This window comes from Brachionichthys hirsutus, chromosome 16 (assembly GCF_040956055.1).
Source record: "Brachionichthys hirsutus isolate HB-005 chromosome 16, CSIRO-AGI_Bhir_v1, whole genome shotgun sequence".
In the NCBI taxonomy this organism is placed as follows: domain Eukaryota; kingdom Metazoa; phylum Chordata; class Actinopteri; order Lophiiformes; family Brachionichthyidae; genus Brachionichthys; species Brachionichthys hirsutus.
This window is the reverse complement of record NC_090912.1, coordinates 10,895,076-10,920,972: the sequence shown is the minus strand read 5'-3', so window position 1 is coordinate 10,920,972 and position 25,897 is coordinate 10,895,076. Positions and strand designations below refer to the sequence as shown.

The 25,897-nt window shown below is 51.4% G+C and overlaps 1 protein-coding gene across 1 annotated transcript in view; it reads left to right on the top strand.

Annotated features, from left to right (window-relative positions):
* The window catches only part of smg1 (SMG1 nonsense mediated mRNA decay associated PI3K related kinase), a 36,732-nt gene that overhangs the window by 3,021 nt on the left and 7,814 nt on the right, over positions 1-25,897 (top strand). The window contains exons 3-47 of the mRNA XM_068749567.1: positions 1,662-1,814; positions 1,984-2,120; positions 2,928-2,986; positions 3,726-3,939; positions 4,230-4,355; positions 4,447-4,519; positions 4,769-4,866; positions 5,003-5,176; positions 5,268-5,489; positions 5,637-5,738; positions 7,089-7,379; positions 7,535-7,665; positions 8,312-8,470; positions 8,608-8,726; positions 8,821-9,010; positions 9,111-9,251; positions 9,331-9,554; positions 9,960-10,159; positions 10,252-10,413; positions 10,698-10,852; positions 10,944-11,068; positions 11,149-11,460; positions 12,112-12,253; positions 12,604-12,754; positions 13,547-13,667; positions 15,397-15,642; positions 15,752-15,903; positions 16,088-16,223; positions 16,422-16,566; positions 17,537-17,675; positions 18,886-19,104; positions 19,179-19,359; positions 19,656-19,817; positions 21,009-21,223; positions 21,315-21,469; positions 22,301-22,523; positions 22,625-22,871; positions 22,969-23,198; positions 23,279-23,527; positions 23,595-23,733; positions 24,053-24,162; positions 24,277-24,495; positions 24,616-24,809; positions 24,932-25,104; positions 25,204-25,483. Coding sequence (XP_068605668.1) covers positions 1,662-1,814; positions 1,984-2,120; positions 2,928-2,986; positions 3,726-3,939; positions 4,230-4,355; positions 4,447-4,519; positions 4,769-4,866; positions 5,003-5,176; positions 5,268-5,489; positions 5,637-5,738; positions 7,089-7,379; positions 7,535-7,665; positions 8,312-8,470; positions 8,608-8,726; positions 8,821-9,010; positions 9,111-9,251; positions 9,331-9,554; positions 9,960-10,159; positions 10,252-10,413; positions 10,698-10,852; positions 10,944-11,068; positions 11,149-11,460; positions 12,112-12,253; positions 12,604-12,754; positions 13,547-13,667; positions 15,397-15,642; positions 15,752-15,903; positions 16,088-16,223; positions 16,422-16,566; positions 17,537-17,675; positions 18,886-19,104; positions 19,179-19,359; positions 19,656-19,817; positions 21,009-21,223; positions 21,315-21,469; positions 22,301-22,523; positions 22,625-22,871; positions 22,969-23,198; positions 23,279-23,527; positions 23,595-23,733; positions 24,053-24,162; positions 24,277-24,495; positions 24,616-24,809; positions 24,932-25,104; positions 25,204-25,483 — 7,795 coding nt within the window. The remainder of the gene's footprint in view (positions 1-1,661; positions 1,815-1,983; positions 2,121-2,927; positions 2,987-3,725; positions 3,940-4,229; positions 4,356-4,446; positions 4,520-4,768; positions 4,867-5,002; positions 5,177-5,267; positions 5,490-5,636; positions 5,739-7,088; positions 7,380-7,534; positions 7,666-8,311; positions 8,471-8,607; positions 8,727-8,820; positions 9,011-9,110; positions 9,252-9,330; positions 9,555-9,959; positions 10,160-10,251; positions 10,414-10,697; positions 10,853-10,943; positions 11,069-11,148; positions 11,461-12,111; positions 12,254-12,603; positions 12,755-13,546; positions 13,668-15,396; positions 15,643-15,751; positions 15,904-16,087; positions 16,224-16,421; positions 16,567-17,536; positions 17,676-18,885; positions 19,105-19,178; positions 19,360-19,655; positions 19,818-21,008; positions 21,224-21,314; positions 21,470-22,300; positions 22,524-22,624; positions 22,872-22,968; positions 23,199-23,278; positions 23,528-23,594; positions 23,734-24,052; positions 24,163-24,276; positions 24,496-24,615; positions 24,810-24,931; positions 25,105-25,203; positions 25,484-25,897) is intronic.

The following is a 25,897-nucleotide window of genomic DNA, read 5'->3' as shown; positions in this document are numbered from 1 at the left end:
GTTGAGCTGCAAGTTACAGACAGATTTAGATTGACCAAACGTAAAGAAAAGTGTCTTTGAGATCGTAGCTCCATAAAGAATACCAGACAGAGGAATTTCTTTATTAAGTATAGCAGCCTCATTGGTCTCAAATAAAGCTGCACAAATAATAATAATAATAAGTTAAACCATTAAAATAAATGACTATGAAAATGTCTTCATTCAGTGTTACATGAAACCGGTAGCAAGTAAACACTTCAACACCTTTTTTCCTGCGTTTGTGTTCAGGAACAGCAGCATATTCGCGGTTCCCCTTCGGTCTGTTCCCCTTCGGTCTGTTGCCCTTCGGTCTGTTCCCCTTCGGTCTGTTGCCCTTCGGTCTGTTGCCCTTCGGTCTGTTCCCCTTCGGTCTGTTCCTTTTTCTGCTGAGAACCTCTCCTGCCTTTGAAATCGCTCTCTCAGCAGCTACAGGGGTGGCAGCGGTTCCCAGGTACCTGCCTGCCACCCTGGGAGGGTTGTCTCGTGTTCCTGCCACCAAACCAGCGGCTCTCTATCGCGGGGACTCGATTGTTCTTCTGAGTACCGACGTACTTCTGTGAGCACTGTCCTGTCAAGCTAGCTGTTGAGTTTGGGGCTCGAGTGGTAGCTGCCTGTCGTGTCTGATAGACTTCCTGCATTTCAGAGAGGAGACGGGTTTTTCTTTTGTCTTTCCCACCGACCGCATCATTTAGACAAGATGTCAATAGTTTGGTTAATGATATGCATTATCTCAAATGACTGAAGTATCCATATTTGGATATGAGATTTTTTATCACTTTCAAAATTGAATGGGATTTAAAATGGACCAAGGCCGATCAACGAGCTCCATCCACTGATAAACGCTGTCTAAAGCAGAACCTCGTTGATGGAGGTCTCTCGTTCTGTTGTGAGGAATAACTCACAGCTCTGGAAGTGATGTTCTGGCCCCCACAGAGACCTGCGATGGGTTCTGGCCCCCACAGAGACCTACGATGGGTTCTGGCCCCCACAGAGACCTACGATGGGTTCTGGCCCCCACAGAGACCTGCGATGGGTTCTGGCCCCCACAGAGACCTGCGATGGGTTCTGGCCCCCACAGAGACCTGCGATGGGTTCTGGCCCCCACAGAGACCTACGATGGGTTCTGGCCCCCACAGAGACCTGCGATGGCTTCTGGCCCCCACAAAGACCTGCGATGGCTTCTGGCCCCCACAGAGACCTACGATGGCTTCTGGCCCCCACAGAGACCTGCGATGGGTTCTGGCCCCCACAGAGACCTGCGATGGGTTCTGGCCCCCACAGAGACCTGCGATGGCTTCTGGCCCCCACAGAGACCTACGATGGCGTGTTTTACCTGAAGGCACAGCATGTGGTCGGTTCTTCCAGATGTCTGGAACCACCGACCCACCTTCTTCCTGTCGTCTTCGTGTTTTCGAGCATTGTCTGAGGAAGCGTGTGACTCGGGGATTTCACGGCTCCGTGTGATTGTTGTGCTAGTGACGATAAAGCGTTGACTTTACTCGAGTGAGGATATGCTTCCATTTGCTCACTTGGCATTTTATAACTTGGAACAAGTAACCGGGTGTGTCTTTATATCGGCTGTTCCAGTTGGGTACGTATTTTGACCTGGCCTATAACCCAGCATGCTTTGTGTGTCATCGTAGGTGGATATGAAACTGGTCAAAGTGACTGTGATGATACATTTGGTTGGAAGTCGGTGGGGCAAGAGTTGAGACCCAATGACTTGACACCAGACTTGATTCACTTGAAGCATGGAAACCGTGCTTTAGCTTCAAAGGACATGAAGAAATCTCAGGGTGAGTTCTTGTAGACGTCCACGATGCTGATATCGTTAGCCTCGTAGCATCGTTGCCTAAGACTTTGGGCAATGATGCTACGAGGCTAACGGATCACGATTCAGTGAAGGTGGCAGCTGTGGGTTTGGGGCAGTATTTACGGTACTCCTTCCGTGTGGTGGTGCTGCAGACAGAGGGATAGCTCACGCAGACGAGTCTCGGCTGGCCAACCTCCTGCGCAGAGTCTCCCGAGAAGACGATCGCGACCGCCGAGTGGCCACCCTCAAGCAGCTGAAGGAATTCATCAGTCATGGCGACAGCAAAGTGGTAAGTCGTGTGTACAAGTTGTTGGGCGTGTTTGAATGATCGCGTCCGGGGGGGGGGGGGCGCTACTAGAGCAATTTCGGTCCTGGTGACGGTTTCCTAAAGTCATATGGAAGGATAGAAGACCTAATGTGGAATAATGTGGAACTAGAAAGACAATCAGAGATTGCAGACCCTCGCCTCCAATAGACTATTGGATCTTGTGAGACAGTAAACAGGGCTTCCGGATCAGAGGGGCCAAACCTGCTCTAGCTTGCTGCTCCGGAACGTACTACAAGACTCCTTCTGGACTCTTTTTTCCCATCATGCCATTCGTGTCCCTCCCTCTTAAAGTGGCAGTTTACAGCACAGGCACAATTCCAGATGTAAAAATAATTCTAGAATCTGGATCCAGATCCGGATCAACGCCATTCTCGGGGATGACCGAGCCACGGACAGAACCTTGCTTGTGTAAAAATCTCAAGTCGATTGGGTTACTAGTTTTTGAGTTATGCGCTCGGACAGACAAACATACAAACGCACCCAATTGCAATACCCTCGCCTCCTCTTCGGCGAGGGTAATTAGGGATTAATATTCTGGATATGAAAATGCTCAAATTAAATTCATTGAAGCCGAATCTGCCCGTGACCCTGTTAGATATGCGAACGAATAGTCGGATACAAACAAACGTGTGACCCTGTAGCAGAGCTAATAATCGGGTCCAACTACTGCTCTAATATGCAAGTCTCGACTTCCAGCTTCACTTCAGTTTCTGAAAACACAATGAAGGTTGTGATAAAGCATGTCACTGCTCTGTTTCCTGCTGACAGGCTCTTGTCAAGCAGTTGGACGCCATCCTGAGCACCTTGAATGACATTTTGAACGAGAGGTAAGTTGTTCTCCATGGTGAGCATGCTGGGAGAGGCTGCACTTGTTGGTGGTAATAGTACACAGACTCGTATAGAAATAGAATACTTTCACGTCAGGGGAGGCTGGGACAACCAGACATAAACTGGTCGGACCTTCGCTCTTTGACGGCAGAATTATTAAACGTTTTTTAAAATGAAATGAGCACAAGCAAGGTCAATTTGATGTTTAAATAAAGCAAAATGTTGTTTGATTGTTTTAATACCGGAAACTAAAACACCAGGATGAAAAGGTGTTTACTTCCTGAAAACTAAATGAAACTGCGTTCATTCAACTGGATTGAGCTGCACGAGACGCACATTATCACGTCGATAGGCCATCTACAGAAGCAGGAAGTAGTTCAGTAGATATATGGAGGAAGGTAATCGATCAGTCCAAGAAGGTTTACAAACCTGTTTCTAGGACACAAGATCTGTAAATGGAACAATAGTGAATCTCCTCCGATGTGACTGACCTTCCAAGGTGACTTCATGAGCATTGAGAAGGTTCCTAAAGGAACTGTCCAATGAGCTGCAGACGTCTGTCAGTGAAGGTCAGAGTTCGTGGCACCGCTGAGCTAACATAACTTCATGGGAGCGGCGAGAAGAACCGGAAGAACATTACAGCTAGCATGATTTTAGCCACAACACGGCTTTAGAGAAACCTTCCTGTTGAACTGTGGGAACGTCCACCGATGGCAGCATTCTCCTTGCTCCATGCAGCAGCAAGCTGCTGTGGGAGCTGCGTCAGGACGCAGCCGCCTGCCTGGGTCTCCTCTGCACGGCGCTCAGCTACGAGGCCGAACGCGTCTTCAAGTGGCTTTTTGTCAAGCTGTCGTCGAGCAGTCGAGATGAAGTGAAGCTCTTGTTTCTGGTAGCGGCGCAGCACGCTCTGGAGGCTGCAGGGGAGAGGAAGGCCTTCTCTCACGTCATGCAGGTAACCAGCCGGGGGGGGGGGGGGTGCAGCATTGCTACTTGCATTTGGTCCGGTGAGCTTTCACACCTGCCCAAACGAAGCGAACCAGACAGCTCTGGTGTGAAAGCGACGCCAGTTTCATGTAGTATCGCATGTTTATCACATGTTTATCACACACCTGTCTCTCTGTAACACTCCGGTCCGGTTGAACCAGAACCACATGAGCAGGACCAGCACTCCCTACCGTCCCAGCGGGTCCCGGTGCTTCGACGGAACTGTATTTTTCGGACCGACTGTTTTGTGATTTCCAGCTGGTGATGAACAATCTGCAGTCCATCCTGGAGAATGTCGACACCCCCGAGCTGCTCTGTCACAGTGTCCGGTGCATCCTGCAGGTGGCCCGCTGCTACCCACACGTCTTCAGCACCAACTTCAGGGTGAGTGTTTGCGTTGTTCCCCTTGGACGCGGACACCCACCGAGCCGGCCTGACGCTGACGTCCGTTCCTCTGGTGCCTGCTGCTCCGCAGGACACCGTGGACATCTTGGTGGGCTGGCACATCGACCACACGCAGAAGCAGTCTGTCACTCAGCGCGTTTCAGGTCAGATATCTTGCTGGCAAACATGCGTTCAGCTTTCCCCGCCGTAAAATGTACACAAATAAATAAATAAATCACGCTGTGTGATTTCCTGGAAGTGTACCGATGATGAAAATGACAGAGCTCATTTAAAGTAGCATAACTTAATATCAGTAGCTGCCGAATCCTTTGTTGCTCTGCCGTAGAGGGTTATGGTGCAGTAGCACAGAGCTTTGTGTTAGTGGCTCTCTTCCTGTCTGGGTCTGGGTCTAGGCTGGCTGCAGAGTCTGGAGCAGTTCTGGGTGGCAGACCTGACCTTTTCCACCACCCTGCTGGGACAGTTCTTGGAAGACATGGAGGCGTATGCAGAGGTAGAATCAAAGCTCTTATTGCTTTGGTCCAAAGACTACACTGAGCCTCCAATATAAACCTTTAATTAGCAACGAATGTGCATGCGAATACTTCCACATCGTCCTGGTGAGCGCTTCTGGGCTTTTCCCTGTGTAGGACCTGAACCACGTGATGTCTGGCGAGGTGCTGGATGAAGAGATTCCTCCTCCGTCTGTCTCATTGCCCAAGCTGGCTGCTCTTCTCAGGGTTTTCAGCACAGTGGTGCGCAGCATTGGAGAGCGGTTCAGCCCGTTCAGAGGACCGCCCATCACCGAGGCCTACGTCTCCGATGTAGGAGTCACGCCCAGAACCGTCACGGGACCGTTTGAGACCACGTTGCCGCGTGCTTCTATAACAGAACCACGCCTCCTCTTCTTCTCAGGTGCTGAACCGGGTTTTGAGCTGTGTCACCACAGCGAAGCAGGTCCAGTTCTCTGAGGCGGTCCTCACTGCAGGAACCGAGTGCGTCGGCGTGTTGCTGGCCAGCATGGAGCCCGGCGGTCGGCTGATGGAAGCCGTCTTAGCCTACGGCCTGGATCAGCTGGGCTGCTGCCGGGCCTGCGGCTCAGAATACAACCTGGCGGTGCTCAGCCTCCTCACCCTGGTACTTGCAGCACTTCAGAACGAACTGTGTTAAACTGCATTACACAGTAATCCCATTGTCATTTGTTTACAGTTGAAGCGACGTGTGAATTGTGCCCGGTTAGCTCCCAGGCGAGGCTAACCCCGTTGGCTGCTTGTTTCCTTGCAGACAGTGGAGCAGGTCAACACGAAGCTGCCTGCGTTCTTCGTTGAGAAACTACTGGCTCCGGACTCCCAGCTGCTGAAGCTGCGTTTTCACCGGGAGAACGAGGTAGTTGGGTTCATGTTTTCTGTACAGCAAACATCTGGCTACTGCCCACCTTTGAGCCAGTACTACCAGCCAGCATCACTCGCGTGTGTGTGTGTGTGTGCGCTGCAACTTATTACCCTCGCCGAAGGGGAGGCGAGAGTATTGCAATTGGGTGCGTTTGTATGTCTGTCTGTTTGTTTGTTTGTTTGTCTGTCCGAGCGCATAACTCAAAAACTAGTAACCCAATCGACTTAAAATTTTTACACAAGCAAGGTTCTGTCCGTGGCTCGGTCCTCCCCGAGAATGGCGTTGATCCGGATCTGGATCCAGATTCTAGAATTATTTTTACATCTGGATTTGTGCCTCTGCTGAGGCGAATGGCATGATGGGAAAAAGAGTCCAGAAGGAGTCTTGTAGTACGTTCCGGAGCAGCAAGCTAGAGCAGGTTTGGCCCCTCTGATCCGGAAGCCCTGTTTACTGTCTCACAAGATCCAATAGTCTTTTGGAGGCGGAGTCTGCAATCTCTGATTGTTCTCAGTGTAACTGAAGTCCAAAAGAAACTAAATCAACAAATGGATGTAAATCAGTCAAACGACAATTTCCCTCTGAGAGCTTCACAATCTTTAGGGAATAACAGCCTCGACACTTAGATGCTTGAATCAGGTGAGAAGAAATAAAAAAGAGAAACCTTTGGAAGAACCGCAAACGAGGGCTCCGTCTCCCGAGGGCGGGGAAACGTGCGACGTTACAGGCTGGGAGCACAAGGATCGGTTGAACCGAGTCTGGCAGCAGGTTATTGAGCAGGTCGACAACCGGTGCAGGATTCCTGGCTGCTCGTCGCTCTGGCCGGTCACACGTGGTCATATCTCCACCGGGTAGCAGGACACTAGCAGGACACTGAGGCACGATGAGGAACCCCAGGCAGAAGGGTCCCCAGAGGACAGTTATAGACACAAGTATGAGAGGGTTTAACCAGAGGGACTCGGTGTGTTGTCTCAAAGCAGAGGACGGGGATGAGCGGGAGAAACCAGCAGAGGGCAGCAATGCGCCTTCATAGCATTCTCTGCTGCTTTGATACGTTGGTCCAGACTGGGCTGACCAGGAAGTCTCCTCCACACCAAATCAGGAAACTGTGTCCGGATTTCTGGGTCCGTTCGTGTTGGAACATAAAACGGCCCCCAAGCTGGAGGCTGCGACGCACACACACACACACACACACACACACACACACGCGCGAGTGATGTTGGCTGGTCGTTCACCGAGACGCCCCGAGCGAGGAGAACAAAGCGGCTTCCGTCTGACGCCCGTGTTTATGAGCGTGCTCGTTTCTGACTGCAGCTCTGCGCTCACGTCTGTGTGTGGCCTCCACAGGTGATGTCAGCTGTTCATGCCGTGTACCAGGCCCTGCTAAGCCTGAAGAACATCCCCACGCTGGAAGCGGCTTATAAGTTGGTACTGGGTGAGGTGGAATGCGCCCTGACCAGCCTGGCGGCGTCCCTGGAGCCCCGCGACGGGGACCCGGCTCCCGGCAGCCCCCTACACGGCATCCGGCACCCTGCGTTTTCCTCCATCGCCTTGCCCCCGGCCGAGGCCCAATTCACACTCCTCTTCAATCTCAGCACCCTCACCACCATCGGCAACACCAAGAACTCTCTCATCGGGGTGGGCACCTTTCTGCACTTCAGCCACGCTGATCACGGAATGGAACTAGAAGGGCAAAGGGAGTAGCCGAAGGGGGATCTAAGACTGCCTCTCTGAGGACTTGTCGCGTTGCGCCAGAAGCGTCGTTGCTGGATGTGTGTGTCTCTTGTGTCCAGATGTGGGCGCTGTCTCCTACGGTCTTCGCTCTGCTCAGTAACAATCTGATGCTGGTCCACGCCGAGCTAGCGGTCTACTACCCTGCCATCCAGTACGCTGCCCTCTACACGCTGTACTCCCACTGCACAAGGTAACGCACGCGCCTGCGGTACGTTAGCAGTAGCATTGGTGCCCTGAAATGTATACAAAACGGGGTCACACGCTGCGGGATTTACTAAGAGTCCAGGGTCCGAGGCCTCATCTGGTCTGGAGAAGCAGCAGCTGGGTGAGGTAGACAGATGGGCAGGTGATGTTGCCATAGTGATCAAACGACGGAAACACGAGAAACATGTGGATGGGGAACGGTTGGGATGGGAACAGGCCGTTTTCCTGTGATGTCTGAATCCATCCTCAAACGGCCACGAGGACCCGGGTGGACTGCCTGGTGCTGAAATCATGAGACGGAGAACAACAGCAACTTATAAATATAGCAACATGTGTGCACTTCATTATCACGCTTGTGTGATTAGTCAGATTTGAATTGAAATCATCACACTAGCAGATAATCTGGATCCAAAGCCAAAACGGAATAAAGATCCAGAGTCCAGACCAGACTGGACAGCTTTTGATTAAAGCCTCTTTTCTTATTGAGTTCTATTTAGCACAGCTCAAATGGACGGTGATGTCGAACATTAAAGAGAGAGAGAGAAAAGCTGAGCAGAGTTCAAATGAAAGCTGTCGCGGTGCCGGTTTCCTTTGAGCAGTTCATCTGTAACTGCTTTGCTTTTCTTTTGCAGACATGATCATTTCATCTCATCCAGTCTGTCCTCCTCTCCCTCGTTATTTGACGGCGCCGTCATCAGCACTGTTACCACGGCAACAAAGAAGCACTTCAGCACGCTGCTCGGCCTTCTGGGAGGTCTGCTGGTGAAGGAGCATCTCTACCTTGACAACAGGTTCTTCCCCTACTGTTGCCTCGTTCGGGCTTCCCGAGAAGTCGACACAACTCTGTCCATCGACCGCGAGCGCGGCATTTAAGAGACGCCACAAACGCCTTTGGACACGCCCTGATCCTTTTGCGTTGATGTGTCAGGAGGCTGCTGCTGACCTGGGCGCAGGAGATCTCTCTGCTGATGAAGAAGTCCGACACCTACAGCCCGCTCTTCTCCCTGCCCTCCTTCAGCAAGTTCTGCCGGGGCCTGTTGGCTAACGGTGAGCCCACAACGCCCAGCGCTCCTCTCGAGGCTTCCTCGGGCTGTGATTGGTTTGAATGCTGGTTAAACGTTCCCTCGTGTCCTCTGGACAGGTCTGAACGAAGACCAGAGCCTCTGCCTGCAGGCCTGCCACAGCCTGCAGGTCCTCTCCCCGTGTCTGTCCACTGACTTGCTTCAGCGGTGCGTGGACGTGTGCCGGGTTCAGCTGGTCCACTCAGCGGTGAGGGTGAGGCAGGCCTACGGCAAGCTGCTCAGGACAATCCCCCTCGATGTGGCTTTGAGGTGAGGCAGCATCGGGTAAAATAGGCCGCCTATCAAACGGCAAGCTGGATCGAGCCGCTCTCTGATTCCATCCTTTGGGGGGGGGGGGGTGTGTCCGCAGTAACCACAGCCACCCCGAGCTGAGGGAAATGTCACTGGCCATTCGCCGCCACATGGGTCGAGCACCGAGCAGCACCTTTCACCCCCAGGACTTCAGCGACCTCATCAGTTTCATCTTGTACGGCGCCCTGAGCCGCGGAGGGTACGTTCTTCCTTGCGTGTAGCGGCGCCCGACGGTTCCCGGGGGGGGGTGTCTAGCGGTCGCTCTCCTGTGTCTGCAGCAAGGACCCCTGGCTGGAGCGTTTGTTCTACAGCTGCCAGCGCCTGGAGAAGCGCGACGGCCGGGGAGGCGCTGACGTCAGGCTGGGCGTCGTCCCGCGGGCGCTGCTGAGGACGGAGGCGGTGCTGTGGCAGTGGGCGGTGTGGGAGGCTGCGCAGTTCACCGTGCTGTCCAAGCTGCGAACGCCACTGGGCCGGGCTCAGGACACCTTCCAGACCATTGAAGGTAGATGCGGCGCCGGCGCTCTACTGGTTCTCCAGGCGTTTTAGCACTTTGTTGCTGCTATTCATCCGGTCAGCGATGGGTCTGAGGCTTGCAGCATCGCTTTTTGGATGCACACAGCGGTCAGTAGTCGAGGTGCCTTGAATCTCATGGTTTCAGTTACTGTATAATGCCTTACCTGGGTCCACACTGGGAGAATTAGAATTAGAATTAGACCCCGTCTGATGGGAGCAGCACATCGATGCCCCGCTCTGAGGTTTGGAAGGAAATGAAGAAAGGACTAAATTCAAAACCGTATTCCTGACTAAATACATTTCGCTCAGAGATTAAATGACGAGGAAGGACGTGTCAGGTGGGCTGGAGCCGAGACTACAGCTCCCACAAGCCTTCTGTTTCGCCGTGCTCCAGGTATGATCCGGAGCCTGGCTGCCCACAGTCTGAACCCGGAGCAGGACGTTGGAGCGTGGATTGGTGCAGGAAGCGATGGCGACGGGCACCATTCCAATCAGCTGCGCCTCGTTCTGCTGCTTCAGTACCTGGAGAACCTGGAGAAGCTCATGTACAATGCATACGAAGGCTGCGCCAACGCTCTCACGGCCCCCCCGAAGGTGTGCAATGGTTTCACTGGTGAGCCGTGATCCAGAAGGGGGGGGACTGGAACTCACGGCCTGGCGAATCCCCCTTCGTGTCCCTGTCTTAGGGCATCAGGACGTTCTTCCACACCAACCGCCAGACCTGTCAGGACTGGCTGACCAGGATCCGGCTGGCGCTGATGAGGGTGGGTCTGCTGTCGGGCCAGCCGGCGGTGACTGTGCGCCACGGCTTTGACCTGCTGACGGAGGTGAAGAACAGCGGCACCCAGGTCAGTCCAAAATCACCGTTCTCCTCCCGCCGCCTGTCTGGGATCAGTTCTGAGTGATTAGTAGAGGAGGCCGTCTTTGAGCCTTAAAGGCGTCGCAGTTCTCCGTTGACGTGGTGAACTGGAACGCGAGCGCCTCGCCAAGGCTAGCTTTAAGGCGCGTGTTGGTGAGAAGTGGAGCAGAAGCTCTGCCGGTATTTTCTGGAGGAACAACTTGTGTCTGTAGTTTGTGTTTAAAGGAAGCTGCCGGTTGTTCATCGAGCGGCGTGCTTTGCTTTGCCTCTCAGGGTCCGGAGCTGGAGGTTCCTCTGACGCTCCTGGTGGAGGCTCTGTGTGAGCTACGATGTCCGGAGGCCATTCAGGGCCTGGCAGCCTGGAGCCTCCTCGCCGCCGGCAGGAATCTGGGCTGGCTGTCGTCCGTGGCCCTGCAGGCCGAGGGCCGGTACGCAATCTACGTCCCGACGTCGGTGCAGCCGCCGCAGATCCTCAGCTGGCTTCGCTTCATGTATTTGCTTGCGTGTTGGTATATAAAGGTTCGAAAAGGCAGCTCTGGAGTATCAGGATCAGCTGTCTGCAGTCACGGGGATGGACTGCAGTGTCAAGAGCTCTGAATGCTGTCTGCTCAGGTTCTGCAGCAGCCCCAAGCATGCCAGCAATGGTGAGTGGCTTCTGATTGGACCTGTCGGGCCCGGTGGCGGCGCTGACTGTCACGCTGCTGTTGCTGTCTACTCTCAAAAGGTGAAACCAGGAAGACGGTGCTGCTCAAGTCCAATGAGTGCTCTCCAGAGGTGTCCAACTTCCTCGCCAACAAAGCCTGCCAGTGTTACGTGGCTCTCTGCGACTGGGCCTGCGTCAAGGAGTGGCAGGCCACGGTCCACGCCCTCAAGCAGAACTCCGGCAGCCCGGTCAGCATCGACCTGAAGACGGACCTGAACTTCATCGAGGCTCTGAGCCGCTTCGAGGACGGAGATCTGGCGGAGTGCGGCGCTCAGCTGGAGCTGCTGCCTGGAGAGGACTACAGCTCGCTGTCCAGCAGCAAGGACAAGCTGGGTGAGAGCGTTTCCCCGAGAAGACGTTTTAGCGAGCGCTATTACCAAAATAAGAGCACGCAAGTCCAGTGTGTCGTCTAAAGGAATTAAGGACGAGGTCCAGGCGACTGACTGTCCAAAATATAATATAATATAACCGCCTCCCACATGTAGATGTTTGGATGTTGCTAACCTCACCAGCCGGAGGAAACCAAGTGCTGTGGAGCCGGATAGTCAAAATGAGCCGCAGAAGACGGGCGCTCTTTCTGTCCAGAACTCTGATCCTTTTCGTTTTGCCAAAACGTGGCAACAAAACCGATTCCTGCACATCAAGATGCAGCAGCGTGTGGCAGAGACGTCTCGCAGCATCACACATTCTCGCGTCTCGCCCTCACACAGCGGCCCCCATTGTGGGTTTCACCTGAACTCTATTCACAGAACGGCACAGGACAACCAAAAAGCCCAAACATAAAGTAGTCCGGCAGCTTCTCCCTCTCAGTCCTGCCCGGTACGACCCAATCACCGATCCCTGCCGCTGAGTAGCGATTTCACTCGACACGTCCGTGCCTGCTTCTGATGTGTCCCTGTTAGAATGAAAGACGCACGCAGCTATTGATGAATGATTGAGTTCTTAAATTAAAATGATTTTTGTGTGTGTGTGTGTGCGTTTCAGATCTGAAGAGGCTCTTCCCCTCCATGAGCCCGGATCCAGCGGAGCTGCAGAGAGCGATTGAGGTGCAGCTCCTTCGCAGCGCTGTTTGCGCCATGACCAAAGCCAATCAAAAGCCGGAGCAGAGGAGCGCAGCCAGTCCAGAGTGAGAGTTCACACGAGTCCTTGTTTTAGTTCCCGGAATGGTTGTAGGAGACCAAAAACACGATGCTTCAGGGATGCAGTTTACACAAGGAACAGAGAGAATTCAGTATCGGCTAGGCTAAGGAGCTACGATCAGCGATAGTTACCTCAGGTTGAGGCGGCCGCAAAGCCATAGCTGATCAATGACAGTGATTCATGATCAAATGATTCACGTCAAGCCACAGCAGCAAAGTTTACCTGCAGCATCAACGTTAGCAGCTGGAGAAGCGTTTTATTTAGCTTCATGACTGCTGCACTTGTAGTAACTGATGAGTAGTTCCAGTCTCAGCCGTCCTCCTGCTGATGTTGCAGCATGTTGCTGCGCTGCCTGAAGCAGACTGGGCGGACCTGTCTGGGTCCTCTTCGCCTGTCCACCCTCACGCTGTCTGAAGCCCTGCCCACGCTGCCCACCCTGCAGCTCCACTGCACCGCCACCCTGGAGAACACGCTCAGCGGACAAGAGGTACGCAACCGAGGGCCCGTTATTCTAGGAAGGTCTGGTCTGACTGTTATTGGTGGCGTAAATAAAAAAAGATTAATCAAAAAAGACTCCTGATTCACTGGCAAATGGAAACGACACCTGCTCACCGGTCACTTAGTTTTCTGTACACGTTCAAAGGTCCGTTAATCCAATCTAACGGCAGCAACCGTGACGTGCTGTGCGTCTTCACGGACACTTTACGGCAGCGCAAAACTGAACTCCTCGACTTTCCGAGTCCGTTGAGATTACGTCCGTAGAGAGACAACAGAGTCGTGGCATTTCTATCAATGTAGTCGTCTTCCTGTCCCATTTCTCTCATGGTAACACTCCATGTCACAGAGCTCACATTGTCTCCACCTGGCTCCTTGAAAATGGGTTCAGTGCTGTATGTAGCCTCCACCTTCACCAGATCTCAGTCCACTAGCGCACCTCCAGGAGGTGAAGGAGAGTTTTGCAGCATTCTGTGAAGCTCTCAGGGATGTTTCCAGAACATTTCTGAACCTGTGGATGAAGGCAGTTAGTGGTGAGCGATGAGTGTCGTCTTCAGTATGTCCCGCCCTCTGCAACAATTGACTGTCTGGAGTATATTTTTGCAGAGATTCAGATTCAGAATACTTTTGATCCATGGTGTACCTTTTAACTAGTCGTCGTCGTCTCCGTCGCCCGTATCTGAATGATGCCCACTGCTCCTGCCGCACTAAGGAACGGAGGGTACATCAGACTCTCCTGAGTTGGGCCGCGACCTTCTGCTCAGACGACTCTTGTTCATTGCAGGACTGTGTGATTCCCCTCAGCAGCGAGGCCCTGAGCTCCTGTAAGCAGCAGGATGTCCAGCCCTTCCTCCAGGCCCTCAGATACACACTGTTTCAGAGAGAACTCCTCAACAAGCTCAAAGGTAACCCTTCTGGACTGCACTGGGGGGGCGACCGTCTGCAGCAGAACACACAGGGCTGGAGTTAGCTTTCACTCACAGCTGTGAGGATTCCACCTTTACAAGGGCACACGCAACCAAAGCAGACATCATCAGAAACGTGTTTATGTTTTAACACAGAAATCTTGAATTCACAATCTCCATTTATACATTTCAATGTTCCCGAAGCGTGAGCAGAACGTGGAAAGAGAGCTTTCAGGATTTCTGCTCCTACGTTTCTAAGTTTGGTGCCCATCAATGTGTAGCTGTTTAATAACAATGTGTAGGTGTTTATTATCGATGTGTAGGTGTTTATTATCGATGTGTAGATGTTTATTATTGATGTGTAGGTGTTTATTATCGATGTGTAGGTGTTTATTATCGATGTGTAGATGTTTATTATCGTTGTGAAGATGTTTATTATCGATGTGTAGGTGTTTATTATCGATGTGTAGGTGTTTATTATCAGTGTGTAGGTGTTTATTATCGATGTGTAGGTGTTTATTATCGATGTGTAGGTGTTTATTATCGATGTGTAGATGTTTAATATCGATGTGTAGGTGTTTATTATCGATGTATAGATGTTTAATATCGATGTGTAGATGTTTAATATCAGTGTGTAGGTGTTTAATATCAGTGTGTAGATGTTTAATATCGATGTGTAGATGTTTAATATCGATGTGTAGGTGTTTAATATCGATGTGTAGGTGTTTAATATCGATGTGTAGATGTTTAATATCGATGTGTAGATGTTTAATATCGATGTGTAGATGTTTATTATCGATGTGTAGATGTTTAATATCGGTGTGTAGGTGTTTAATATCGATGTGTAGGTGTTTATTATCGGTGTGTAGGTGTTTATTATCGGTGTGCAGGTGTTTATTATCGGTGTGTAGGTGTTTAATATCGGTGTGTAGGTGTTTATTATCGGTGTGTAGATGTTTAATATCGATGTGTAGGTGTTTAATATCAGTGTGTAGGTGTTTATTATCGATGTGTAGGTGTTTATTATCGATGTGTAGGTGTTTAATATCGGCGTGTAGATGTTTATTATCGATGTATAGATGTTTAATATCGATGTGTAGATGTTTAATATCAGTGTGTAGGTGTTTAATATCAGTGTGTAGATGTTTATTATCGATGTATAGATGTTTAATATCGATGTGTAGATGTTTAATATCAGTGTGTAGGTGTTTAATATCAGTGTGTAGATGTTTAATATCGATGTATAGATGTTTAATATCGATGTGTAGATGTTTAATATCGATGTGTAGGTGTTTAATATCAGTGTGTAGATGTTTAATATCGATGTGTAGATGTTTAATATCGATGTGTAGGTGTTTAATATCGATGTGTAGGTGTTTAATATCGATGTGTAGGTGTTTAATATCGATGTGTAGGTGTTTAATATCGATGTGTAGGTGTTTAATATCGATGTGTAGGTGTTTAATATCGATGTGTAGGTGTTTAATATCGATGTGTAGGTGTTTAATATCGATGTGTAGATGTTTAATATCGATGTGTAGATGTTTAATATCGGTGTGTAGGTGTTTATTATCGGTGTGTAGATGTTTAATGTTGTTTCTGTGAGTTTGTCATTTTGCATTGTTGCTCCTGTTGTTCAGATTATCTGGGATTATTGCAGCGCAGGGAATACTGTTGGGTTTGCTCCAGACTCCATCACGTTCTTTGAACCCCCTCCTTTCTTGTCCAGGTTACTCTCCCTCCATTGATGGCCACCTAACGGAGCTCTGTTTGACCGCTGTCAAATTTGCCCGGAAAAAAGGGAACATTGCCCTGGCGTCCCGCCTGCTCAGTCAGTGCAGCAAAGAAAGCCCGGCGGAGGAGCAGCAGGACGAGCTGTGCCGGGGTTTCAGGCTGATGAGCCTGGAAGGCACCCTGGGGGAGAAATGGGGGCCAGAGCTGCAGATAGAAAAGGCTAAAGTGCTGAGAACTGCAGGTAATGAACAGATGACGCTGAAAAGTGCTGCATTTTTACAGGAATAAAATGAGCTGTCAGTCTCTGCAGCATGCTTAGGACAGTGTCTCCTCAACGTCTCTGTCTTCAGGCAAGTCTGTGAAGGCCATGGAGGCCCTGAGCGGGGTGGCTCTGTCCTTCTGCCACGTGGGGAAGAATGAAGTTGCCTCCTGCCACTCGCTGCTGACGCTCTGCAAATGGCTGCTGGCTGACTGGAAGGACATGACACCGCAGCTGAAACAGGCATGAGCTCCGTCACCACATCGCTGTCTTCCCAGGACCCTAATATTCTGGCCTTTCTTAGAAAAGTCACAAACATTTGATAGTTTTGGGTTTTACTCGCCGTTCTTTAGTCCCAAATCCGCTCATTGGTGTGCAGCGGCGTTACTAAGGAGACCGTGGTGTGAGGACTGTTACTATTTTGTAGGTGATGAAGAAGTCGGGGGCAGGAAACCCATCCAACGCTGTTGGCAGCGCGTCTCCTCTCAGCAGGAACATCTCAGCGTTGTTGGAGCTTCCCCTCGAGGAACAAGGCATTCCTCACATCACCGCGGAGACCTCAGGTAACGCTGACCCGAGGCTGACCTGGGTGAACCTCGGGCTCTGAAGTTGCTGCATGAACTACCAGCGATGAGACCCCGTTTTTAGTAGAACTGTGGTTCTGATTCGAGCCACATTTCGATCTCGGTCCTCATTTGAGCCTCGAGTCACCAAAGATTAAACCGGAGACGCGTCGCGTAATCTCTGGCGCCTCTTTGCAGTGAGCGTGGGCGTCGGAGAAGCAGACTTCGTGTTGGGACAACTCTACCAGCTCGCCACCAGCCTGGCGCCAGAGACGGCCAAGTCGTGGGCCGCCCTGGCCAGCTGGGCTTACCGCTGGGGCAGGAAGGTGGTGGACAATGCCAGGTCGGTGTGTGGCGATCAACCTGCATGGCGAACTAAGAAACATTCTGTTTCTGTTTGATGTTAAAGCTAAACGCTAGTTAACCCTCTAGAGATGTGCTCTCCAACCTTTCATGGTTTCACGCTGGTAATTTCACCGCAACCAGACGGAGAATTACATGAACAAGAGAGGAGAATAAACAATTCACCTTATATTATGTACTATTAAGTGATTATTACACCAATATCTACTCACCACAACACGTTTGTTGAAGTTGTGGTCTCAGGAATAACTTCTGTCCTTCATGCTCACGTTTTCTTTCATAAAATTCCAGGTTCTAGTCTTTTAATCCACGGTTCTAGTCTTTTATTCCAGGGTTATACTCTTTTATTCCAGGGTTATACTCTTTTAATCCAGGGTTATACTCTTTTAATCCAGGGTTCTAGTCTTTTATTCCAGGGTTATACTCTTTTAATCCAGGGTTATACTCTTTTAATCCAGGGTTATACGCTTTTATTCCAGGGTTATACTCTTTCATTCCAGGGTTATACTCTTTTATTCCAGCGTTATACTCTTTTAATCCAGGGTTATACTCTTTTAATCCAGGGTTATACGCTTTTGATCCAGGATTCTTGGTCTCTGTATGTCGAAGCGGTTCTTAAGGCTTCATTGCCTTGTTTTCTAGCCTGTCTCCACGTATCATGCAGAGCGGACTTGGTGCACGAGTCACCTGTTAATGAACCCATCTGTTAAAAGAAGCTTTCTTTTCTTGGAGGTCGTCGGCTCCTCTTCTTCCTCCTTCATTTTTGAGTGACACGTCACGTGACCGACAAGCGTCTTGATGCGTGGCGATTCACAGGCGAACATTGCGTCGTGCGGCCCGGTAACGAATGGCTCACGGACCGGTACCGGGCTGCGGCCCGGCGGTGAGGTCCTCTGCTCTAAATGGTCTTTTGTATGAATATGTCTTCTGGTTTTGACATGTCTCTGTAGCCAAGGAGAGGGATTGCCTCTTCTTCCAGGGGAGAAGAAGGAGGTAGAGGAGCTGCTTCCAGCAACCACCAGCGAAGAAGACAAGGACCGCATCTTCAGCATTCTGGGACAGGCCATGTGTCGGCCGACTGGCATACAGGTGTGAGCAGTCTGCTGTGCTTTCATTTGGATCCTAGTACAGATATCATTGTTCTGGAAACACGCTGCTGCGTCACAGATCTGTAGTTACTGTAGATCTGTTGTTGTTATTATAGATCTGTAACAACAGATCTACAGTGCTAATATTCTATGTTGAGGCATGTCATGCTGTGATGATTGAACATTCTGTGATCAGCTGACTATGCCGTTATATATAGTCTAGGTCAGGGGTGTCAAACTCATGTTCTCCAAGGGCCACATTAGCATTATGTTTGCCCTCCAAAGGCCAAATGTAAACCGTAACACAGTAAAATGTAACTAAATGTAATGTAATCTAATGTAAAATAAATGTAACTACTCCTTAACATGCTGTTAAATAATAATAATATTATGTTATTATTTTTAAAATAATATTATTTATTAATATTTATTTTTAAACTCTTTAGTAATTACAATAAAATATTCAGTTTTGATATCACTTTTTTGAAAGGTTGTAACTTAAAAATTGTTAGAGATAAAGCCAAACTGTAAATGAGAAAATTCATAAGTATGAACCAAAGTTTGTGATGAGAATAAATTAACACATCTAATAATGTGGAAAAGTTCCATTCAAATGCAATCATCACGCAGGAACAAAGATAATCGATACAAAATCAAAGCAAAACCAAAAAGCCACCACCTTGTCTTGTCATGGACATGCAGAAACCAAAAAAAACAACCAAAGTGGGAAAGATAAAGAACATTCCCCGAGTCAATGCAGCGGAAAAGACGTCACTTTCAGGATCAGCACTGGACAGCTCCATATGTAGCCGACTACTTATGGAGCTGTCCAGTGCTGATCCTGAGCTCCATATTTAGCCGGGATCAACATTTCAGAACATGCTGGAAAAAAAAAAGTTCAAATAACTTTCAATAGTCACCGCTAGCAGATTATTGATTTCCTGACTGCAGCGTGTTGCTATTGTTATTGCCGTGTTTCTGAATTTTTCCATTTGATCAGTTCACTACTTCAGTTACAAACATTGTATATTCAATTGTATAGTTGTAAAAATATATGGATAGATTATTGCTGTTATTATAACATAAATCCTTTCAATTGATCAGTTTAAGAAAACCACACTACTCCATCGATCAATAATCAAACGTATTCAAGTAAATAATATTAAATGATAAATAAATAAATCCTTTCAAATTGTTCTGATGTCTACCAGGACGAGGACATGGCTCTACAGCAGGACGACAACGAGGACGACATGGTCGATGTCATCTGGCGACAACTCACTGGCTCCTGCCCCTGGCTGGGGGATGCAGGCCAGCCTGTTACAGATGGGCTGATCCAAGTGTGGAGACGGGTGGTGGACCGCATCTTTGGCCTCTACCGGGTCTCCTGCCAGGCCTACTTTACCTTCCTCAAGCTCAACTCTGGCCAGGTGAGACTCGCTTTGAAGACCGTGGACTCGGCAGCCTTCTACGCACGCAGTCCTTCATGCCTGTTTTCTTTTAGGTCCCTGTAGATGAAGATGACCCTAAACTCCTGCTGTCCTGTCACAGCAGCAAGCAGAGCAACGATGATGTGATCGTCATGGCTACCCTGCGTCTCCTCCGCCTGCTGGTGAAGCACGCCGGCGAACTGAGGGAAGGGCTGGAGTTAGGCTTAGCTTCCACGCCGACAGCACCCTGGAGGGGTATGTGAAACGTGTGATGGTGATGAGTATATTTATCAGATGGAATGTTAGAGCAGTACAAGTACACGGTACTTAGAGCAGGACAGTTTTCACAGACCGGTTTAGTTGTTTGGACATTTGGTCCATTTTGACTCGACACTGCTTGTATCTGTGAGAAGCCCTTCCAGAGGCAGATTGTGGCTGCTGGATCACCGAGTAGAGGACGGTGCACGTGTGTTCTGAACAGTGTGTGTGTGTGTGTGTGTTCCTGTTCTGTGACTTTTGCTGACGTCGCCATCGTGTGTTGCCACGCGCAGCCATCATCCCGCAGCTTTTCTCCCGACTCAACCATCCGGAGGCCTACATCCGACAGAGTATATGCAACCTGCTGTGTCGCGTGGCCCAGGACTCGCCACATCTCATTCTCTACCCGGCCATCGTGGGCTCGCTCTCGTTGGGGGCCGAGTCTCAGAATCCAGGTACGGTTTCCCTTCTGTCGCCCCGTCTGCGTGCTGCTTCTGAAAGAGTCCTGCAGTCCATAAGGATGTCCCTTCCCTGCTCCACAGCGAGACACTGGAAGGATTCAGGGTTAGCTGCTATTAGCAGCGTAGCAGCTTTCGGTCATTTGCTTTATATTTGGTTCATTAAACTTTATTAAACTATTAATCAGGTTTACGTGTCAGACGGTGGAATAAATTGAGAGAGGATTATTATTAGAAAGACTTTTCCCTCCGTGTCTGCCGGTCCATGAGAGGCGACCATCAAATGCCCTCTGCTCTGTCTGACAATGCATCAGCCGGACTCCAGTTCAGCGTAGTCGTCTTCTACTTTCTTCTTGTCCCCTGAGGGGTCTTCACAGCAACCCAACCTTCTCCACTTCACCCTGTCCTTTGCATCGTCCTTCCCAACACCAGCCACTCTCATGTCCTCCCTCACTACGTCCATGTCTCTTCTCCTGGGTCGTCCTCTAGTCCTGTTCCCTGGCAGTTCCATCCTCAGCATCCTTCTACCGATATAGTCCCTGTCTCTCCTCTGGACATGTCTCTCAGCCGTCCATCATGGCTGTCCTCACCACTGTCTCTAAGCCGTCCATCATGGCTGTCCTCACCACTGTCTGTCCCTTCGTCCTATCACAGAGCACACCTGATACTTTCCTCCCCCCGTTCCAGCCTGCCTGCACACGATTCTTCACCTCCTTTCCACATTCTCCCCATCACTCTGTTGACCCGACGTACCTGAAGTCCTCTCCCTTCTTTACGTCTATTCCTTGTAGCTTCACTGTCCCCCCTGGGACCTTCTTATTTACACACACGTACTCTGTTTTTCATTCCTCTCTTTTCTAGAGCAGACCTCCGCTTCTCTAGATTCTCCTCTACCTGCTCCCTGCTCTCACTGCAGATCACAATGTCGCCTGCAAATGTTCAGAGGAGTGTTTTCATAGCCAACACCAACCAAACAACATTTTAGAGCTGCTGGATGTGTACAAATCTCTTGTTACGCCTTCAGCACACGAAGGCGAGCCGACTGCAGTCAGGACTCAGGACGAGGGTGAAGACTGATTATGGGCAACGTGAAGGAAGCACCACGGACTAAACGCTGCTTTGTTTAAGGAGCTAACAGCGTAGCTTCGTGTAAGCAGTGAACACCAGATGTGCCGTTTGCTTTGACAGGGAGTAAATTGCCATCGGCTCTGCCCACCTTCCTGGGCAGCATGGAGGCAGAAGCTCTGGTGGGGGAGGTGGAGCAGCAAGACGGCAGCAGTCAGGGAGGAGCTCCAGAAGAGCCCCCATCCGTCTACTCCAGTCAGGACCAAGCCATGATGCAGGACTGTTACAGCAAGATCGTGGAGAAACTGTGTTCAGCAAACCCGACCATGGTGCTTCAGGTGGCTACACGTACCGCTACGCCGTTTCATGTGCAGTGAGCTGAAGGTGGCTTTGGAGAGGTGCCAGCGTGATGCCGTGCGTCCCCTCCAGGTCCAGCAGCTGGTGGGCGAGCTGCGCAGGGTGACCTTGCTGTGGGATGAACTGTGGCTGGGCGTGCTACAACAGCAGCACATGCACGTCCTGCGTCGGATCCAGCAGCTGGAAGACGAGGTCAAGAGGGTGCAGAACAACAACACGCTGCGCAGGTGAGCCGGCTGGAGTTCACCAGAACCTCCTCGCCATTATCCACCAGGCACATTCATTAAACTGTTCCGTTAGAAGATGCTTCCGAGCCGCTGGAGGCGTCTGACTAGAATCTAACAATAGTGGTGGTTTTAAATATTCCATTAACGGGGTTTCCGATCGGATCGGACGCACTGCATCCGTCCGTTCATGTGCTGCACACTCCAGTCAGGATGCACACAGGTAGACCGGCGGTCCGCGACCTGATCCTGCCACGGACCGCCTTCATGCCGGGACATTATTCTGTGGGCCGGGGGTAATTAAATTTAAAAAAAGGACTGGAAATGTAACCACGAAACCTTCTATAATACACTGGTAATAACTATTAAACGATTATTACACCAACATCTACTCACCGTAACACATTTATTGGAGTTGTGGTTCATGTTCACGTTTTATTCTGTCTATAAATCCTAAAGGCCTTTAATCCCGGATTCTTGGTCTCTGTGTGTTGAAGCAGTTTTTAAGGCAGAGAGGACTTGGTGCACGAGTCACCTGTTGATGAACCCGCTTGTTGGCTCCTCCTCTTCCTCCACAGTTGGCCTTTTCTGCTTTGTAAAGAACCAATTGTTTGTGCTCATTTTCATTAGTTTAAGGATTTATTATTTTATTGAAGAACATATCATGTGACCAAGTCGAGCGTTTTTCAAAATAAAACGCCTGTCAGACTCTAAAAACCAATACAACGGAAACTATAACGGTGATTTATTCTTACCCTGCGGCCTGGTGACGAATGCCTCGTGGACCGGTACCGTCCGGCGGCCCACAAGAAGCTAACGGAGCTCTTTCTGCAGGGATGAGAAGATCGCTATCATGCGTGACAAGCACTCCGCCCTGATGCGCCCCATCGTTTTCGCCTTGGACCACGTCTTCAGCATCACGGCGGCTCCAGCCGAGACGCCACATGAAACGTGGTTCCAGCAGACCTACGGCAACGCCATCGTCACCGCCCTGGAGCGACTGAGAAACCCTGCAAACCCCGCCAACCCGGCCAGCAGCTGGCTGCCCTTCAAGCAGGTGTGTGTGTGTGTGTGTGTGTGTGTGTGTGTGTGTGTGTGTTCTCTAGAACGCACGGACATGTAAAATAAAGGCTGCACTAATCGTGCATCGTTGGTCAGATCATGATGAGCCTGCAGCAGCGAGCTCAGAAGCGAGCCAGCTACCTGCTGCACCTGGATGAGATCAGCCCCCGCCTGGTCTCTATGACGACCACGGAGATGGCGCTGCCGGGCGAGGTGGCAGCATCCGGCGCCGTCACCATACAGAGCGTGGGCAGCACCATCACCATCTTGCCCACCAAGACCAAGCCGAAGAAGCTGCTGTTCCTGGGCTCGGACGGACACAGCTACCCGTACCTGTTCAAAGGTAGGGGGCGCTGCGATGACACCAGGGACAGGAAGCTCGGCTCTGCTGAATGCTCAGACTCACGGGGGGGGGGGGGGGGGGCGTGTCTCTCTCTCAGGTCTGGAGGATTTGCATTTGGACGAGCGCATCATGCAGTTTCTGTCCATTGTGAACACCATGTTCACCAAAACCAACCAGCAGGAGCAGCCACGCTTCCACGCCCGCCACTACTCCGTCACGCCGCTCGGAACCCGCTCGGGGCTCATCCAGTGGGTGGACGGAGCCACGCCGCTGTTCGGCCTCTACAAGCGCTGGCAGCAAAGGGAGGCCGCCCTGCAGGCTCAGAAGGTAACGCCCTTCTGCGTGCTCCGCTGCGGACGCGCAGCAGCTCGTTCTCCAGAGCTGACCTGCTTCTCTGGCCCCACCAGGCCCCCGACTCGCTGCAGCAGCAGCCGCCGGTGGCCCCGGTGCCCCGCCCCAGTGAGCTGTACTACAGCCGCATCGGGCCGGCGCTGAAGGCAGTCGGACTCAATCTCGATGTGACCCGGAGAGACTGGCCCCTCGGCGTCATGAAGGAGGTGCTGAAGGAGTTAATGGAGGCCACACCTTCCAACCTGCTGGCCAAAGAGCTGTGGTGTTCCTGCACCACGCCCACTGAGTGGTGGAGGGTCACTCAGGTAACCATGGCAACATCTCTGAATGCCACGTGGCATCAAGGTATTAACAATCACGTTTCTGCTGCAGTCCTACGCCAGATCCACGGCCGTGATGTCCATGGTGGGCTACATCATCGGCCTCGGCGACCGTCACCTTGACAACGTGTTGATCGACATGACAACTGGAGAGGTGGTGCATATTGACTACAATGTGTGCTTTGAGAAAGGTCAGTTTAATGATTATGACACGAGTTCTGCTTCGTCTAACGTCTCGTACCCGTCCCGTTGAACCTGGTGGTCTCTTTGTTGTTGTTGTCTGACTTTGATCTCTCTGTTGTTGTTGTCTGACTTTGATGTGTAATGAAAATGATGTCAGACCTTCACCCACAACAAGAAATGATTTTATTGCTGGGCAAACGGAGATCAGCACGCGAGACTGTTCGTGGTTTTACTCGGGTCGGGTTCTTCTGATGGATCTGGATTTATGCACCTTGACCCAAGTGACCCCCCCCCCCCCCCCCCCCCCATTATTGTGTGTGTTCTTAGGGAAGAGCCTCCGGGTGCCAGAGAAGGTCCCGTTCAGGATGACGCACAACATCGAGACTGCTCTGGGAGTCACTGGGGTGGAAGGCATCTTCAGGCTGTCCTGTGAGCAGGTGAGCGGGCGGGACGCAGGGCGGGACGCAGGGCGGGACGCAGGGCGGCCGCTCTTCTGTGGGGGTCTACTTTCTGCTGCGGAGGTGCTGAGCTCGCATGCTTCTTCCTTTCAGGCTGTTCAGATGATGCGCCGGGGCAGAGAGACCCTCCTGACCCTGCTGGAGGCCTTCGTCTACGATCCGCTGGTGGACTGGACCGCTGGGGGGGAGGTGGGCTTCGCCGGCGCCGTGTACGGAGGGGGAGGCCAACAGGCTGAGAACAAGCAGAGCAAGAGGGAGATGGAGAGGGACATCACTCGTTCTCTGTTCTCCTCCAGGGTGGCCGAGATCAAGGTGACCATCGTTCTCAGTATTGCAGCAGCTCTGCCGTGATGGGCGTTCCGTTTCACATCCTAGAACCACACGCTGAGCACTGGGGGGGGGGTTCTCCTGTATTTTGTCTGCTGGATGCAGGTGAACTGGTTTAAGAATCGCGATGAGATGCTGGCTGTTCTGCCACAAGTGGAGGAGGCGGTGGAGGAGTACTTGGTCCTTCAGGAGCTGCTCTGCCAAGGGGAAAAGATGCAAGCGAAGCTTCAGGAGGAGATGGGCTTCCTGGAGGGGGCAGAGAACCATCCGAACCATCCCATCCTCACGCTGGAGCAAAGGTCTGAGAGCACGTCGTTACGGCCACTCTGAGTCGACCGTCCCGGCGTCCTTCAGACTCCGGGTGCGTCGGCGGCGCCGTGCAGACGCCTCCTGTGATACGAACGCGCTGCTCTCTTCTCAGGTACTCGGAGCACACCCAGCTGCAGTCGCGGCAGAGGACCGTGCAGGAGGCCATTCAGAGCAAACTGGCGGACCTTGACCAGTGGATCTCCCAGTACCAGGCCGCGTTCTCCAACCTGGAGGCGACCCAGCTGGCCAGCCTGCTGCAGGACATCAGCAGCCCCATCGACCTCGGTGCGTCCGGTCGGATAAACTGTCCCCGTCGTTCTGACTCGTAGCAGAACGTTCTCTCTCTCGGGGCGCTCCGTATGACGGCCTCCCCGGTGCTTCCAGGTCCTCCCAGCTACGTTCCGGCTACGGCCTTCCTGCAGAACGCCGGCCAGGCTCACCTCATCAGCCAGTGTGAGAGCTTGGAGGCGGAGGTGAGCTCCTTGCTGCAGCAGCGCCGCGGGGCCCTCCGCGGCTGCCTGGAGCAGCTGCACAGCTACGCCACGGTGGCTCTGCTGTACCCGCGGACGACGCTGCTCCTCCATCGCGCCCACCAGTGGAAGGCCTGGCTGGAGGAGCTGCTGACCGATATGACCGCGGAGCGGTGCCAGCACATCTACCGACAGTAAGGAAACGCAGCGGCTTGCAGAGGGGATGCGATTAGGAGTAGCGGAGCCCTTTCTACCGAAAGATGGACGACCGGCTGCCGGAGGGTTCCCGTCGCTCCAGAAGAACTCGCCATCTTGCAGCATCGCTGAAAAAAGGAATGTTAAAATAGTTAGTTAGATAATTATGGGAATCGGCACCAGCTGCTAGATTAACAGCGATTACTAGGAAGTATCTGAATGTGTTCTCTAATTTTGATCGGTGTGTTTTTCCAGATACTTCTATAATGTCTTTTATTCAGAATAGAGAACCTCCTTCTCTCTCGGCCTGCATTGTTTTCAGAGATGGTTTGAAATCAGAGGATCCGTTTCCCTGACTGAAATGAATCTGAACAGCACGATAGGAACGGTTGGTTAGGTTGGCCCGGTGTGGC